General features: G+C 48.3%; 1 protein-coding gene across 1 annotated transcript; it reads right to left on the minus strand.

Annotated features, from left to right (window-relative positions):
• Window positions 1-2,102: 2,102 nt before the first annotated feature.
• Window positions 2,103-2,810, minus strand: LOC104938685 (death domain-containing protein CRADD-like). The gene has a single exon (XM_027276124.1). The coding sequence runs from the start codon at window positions 2,518-2,520 to the stop codon at window positions 2,137-2,139; it is 384 nt and encodes a 127-aa protein (XP_027131925.1). The 5' UTR covers window positions 2,521-2,810; the 3' UTR covers window positions 2,103-2,136.
• Window positions 2,811-2,830: the final 20 nt, after the last annotated feature.

Genomic DNA, 2,830 nt, shown 5'->3' on the forward strand with positions numbered 1-2,830 from the left:
ACTGCGCCACTGAACACGAGCCACTGTCCCACTGTCTCACTGAGACACTGTAACACTGTAACACTGAGCCACTGTATCACTGTAACACTGAGACACTGTAACACTGTAACTCCGAGCCATTGTAACACTGAGCCACTGTAACACTGTAACACTGAGCCACTGTAACACTGTAACACTGAGCCACTGTAACACTGTATCACTGAGACACTGTAACACTGTTAACACTGAGCCACTTGTACACTGTTATCCACTGTAACACTTACCCCTGCGCCACTGTAACCACTGTATCACTGTAACACTGTATCACTGAGCCACTGTACCTGTAACACTGTAACACTGAGCCATTGTAAACACTGTAACACTGAGCCACTGTATCACTGAGCCACTTGTAACACTGTTAAACGAGCCACTGGTATCATGTACACTGTAACTACGAGCCCACTGTATCACTGTAACCCTGAGCCACTGTAAAACACTGAGCCACTGTAACCACTGTACACACGTAACACTGAGCCACTGTATCACTGTAACACTTAACATGTAACACTGAGCCACGCTATCACTTTCATGAGCCCACGGGTGTAACACTGAGCCACTGTACCACGAGCACGTACACTTTAACACTGAGCCACTGTAAAACCACTGAGCCACTTAACCCTGTAACACTGGCCACGTTGTACACTGCGCCACTGTAACACTGAGCCAACTGTCTGAACACTGAGCCACTGTAACACTGCTAACATGAGCCACTGTAACACTGAGCCACTGTAACTTAACTGAACACTGTATACTGAGCCACTGTAACACTGAGCCACTGTAACACGTAACACTAGGCCCACTGTAACATGAGCACTGTATCACTGAGCCACTGTAACCCTGTAACACTATCCACTGTAACTGTAACCCTGAGCCACTGTATCACGAGCCACTTGTATCACTGAGCCACTGTACATGGCCACTGTAACACTGACCACTGTAACACGAGCCACTGTACACTGAGCCACTGTATCCCTGTAACACGTAACACTGTAACACTGAGCCACTTTGTAACACTGAAGCCACTGTAAACACTGCTTGTAACACTGAGCCAACTGTATCACTGTAACACTGTATCACTGAGCACTGTACACACTGTAACACTGTAACCACTGGCCACTGTACACGAGCACTGTAACAACTGTTCACTGCACACTGAACACGTAACACTGGCCCTGACACTGTATCACTAGCCCTGTAACACTGTAACCTGAGCCACTGTAACACTGAGCCACTGTAACACCTGTACCACAGCCACTGTAAACACGGCCACGTAACACTGTAATCACTGGACACTGAACACTGTAACGAGCCCCTGTATCACTGTTAACACGAGACACTGTAAACTGTAACCGATCCCATTGTAAAAACACTGAGCACTGTAACACTGTAACATGAGCCACTGAACCACTGTACACTGACCACTGTAACACTGTATCACTGAGGACACTGTAAACTGTAACACTGAGCCACTTACCACTGTATTCACTGTACACTGTAACACGAGTCACTTACCACTGATTCACGTAACACTGTATCCTGAGCCATGTAACACTGAGCCACTGACCACTGAGCCACTGTAACCTGTAACACTGAGCCATGGTCGCCCATTCATGAGTTAAAGTCTCAATGAAACGAAACTCTGTCCAATCAGATCACTCGGTCTGAACTTCTGTTAAATAATATTAATTCAGACACTGAGTTTAAACCAGATTAACGAAATCTAGCAAAGCGTCAGGATCCTCCAGAAGCTTTCATCAGGAACAAACCAACAGAGAACGTTCGACATCTCGGTTGAATGTTTCTGAATCAGATTCCTGCTTTTGCTGCGGACGTCAGTCCAACTGCAGGGGGGCTGCTTCCGAACGCCAAGCTCCTCCCTCCTCCTCCTCCTCTTCGCTTCCTCTCTCCTCTCCTTCCTTTATTACCTTCTCAGCCTTTCCAGGAATCTTGGCAGCAGCAGTGTTAAGCTGCAGAGCATCACATTGTCACCACATGAACTCCATGCTGCTGCTGGGCCGCATAATTATTATTATAATTAATGTAATTACGATAATTTTAATGATAAATTATGTTTTCATGTTGATCCGAATCAGCTGTTTATCTACACCTGGACTCACCTGATGGTCCTGGTTCCGGTTCCGGTCCTGGTCCTGGTCCCGTTCCTGGTCCCGGTCCCGGTCCCGTTCCTGGTCCCGGTCCCGGTCCAGTCTGCAGGTCCAGCAGCAGTCTGTCTCGGACCCAGCTGTACTCGTCCAGGGCCCGGATGAAGGCGTGGAAAGCGCGTGGCCCGCGGGCCGGAAGCAGGTCGAGCAGCTTCAGGGTCCGCTTCCGGTCGGTCAGCTGAGCCTCGATGAGCTGCACGTGCGCCTCCGTTAAAACGTCCTCCTGAAACAAGAGCGGAACGATCGTGTCGGTGACCAGCAGCTGCCCGGACAGTTCCAGACGGTGAGCCCGCAGCAGATCTTTGTGGACCGGGTCCATGTGGAGCGGAGAGCCGAGCCGGACCGGGCCGAACCGAACCGAGCGCTAATTAACAGCTCATTAACATAATTAATCACGAAACAAACCGGATGAAGCTTCGAGCCCAAACCGTCTGCTTCATGTTCATGTGTCCGACTGGAAACACAAGCGGAACCAATGTGTTCCGGAACTGAGCGCTCACTTTTCCCGCCATTAGAAATTGAATATTTAAATGAGGTAATTATTCTTTAACTCTGCGACAGATGAATATATGAATATTTAATCAGCGGACTCATTAATATTCATTTAAATCTGCTAATGAGCTAAAGAT

The sequence above is a fragment of the Larimichthys crocea genome, unplaced genomic scaffold (genome assembly GCF_000972845.2).
Source record: "Larimichthys crocea isolate SSNF unplaced genomic scaffold, L_crocea_2.0 scaffold3159, whole genome shotgun sequence".
NCBI lineage: Eukaryota > Metazoa > Chordata > Actinopteri > Sciaenidae > Larimichthys > Larimichthys crocea.

Bases quoted from the DNA above. Each gene is read 5' to 3' on its own strand.
- LOC104938685 (XM_027276124.1), bottom strand. From the start codon at position 2,520: ATGGACCCGGTCCACAAAGATCTGCTGCGGGCTCACCGTCTGGAACTG.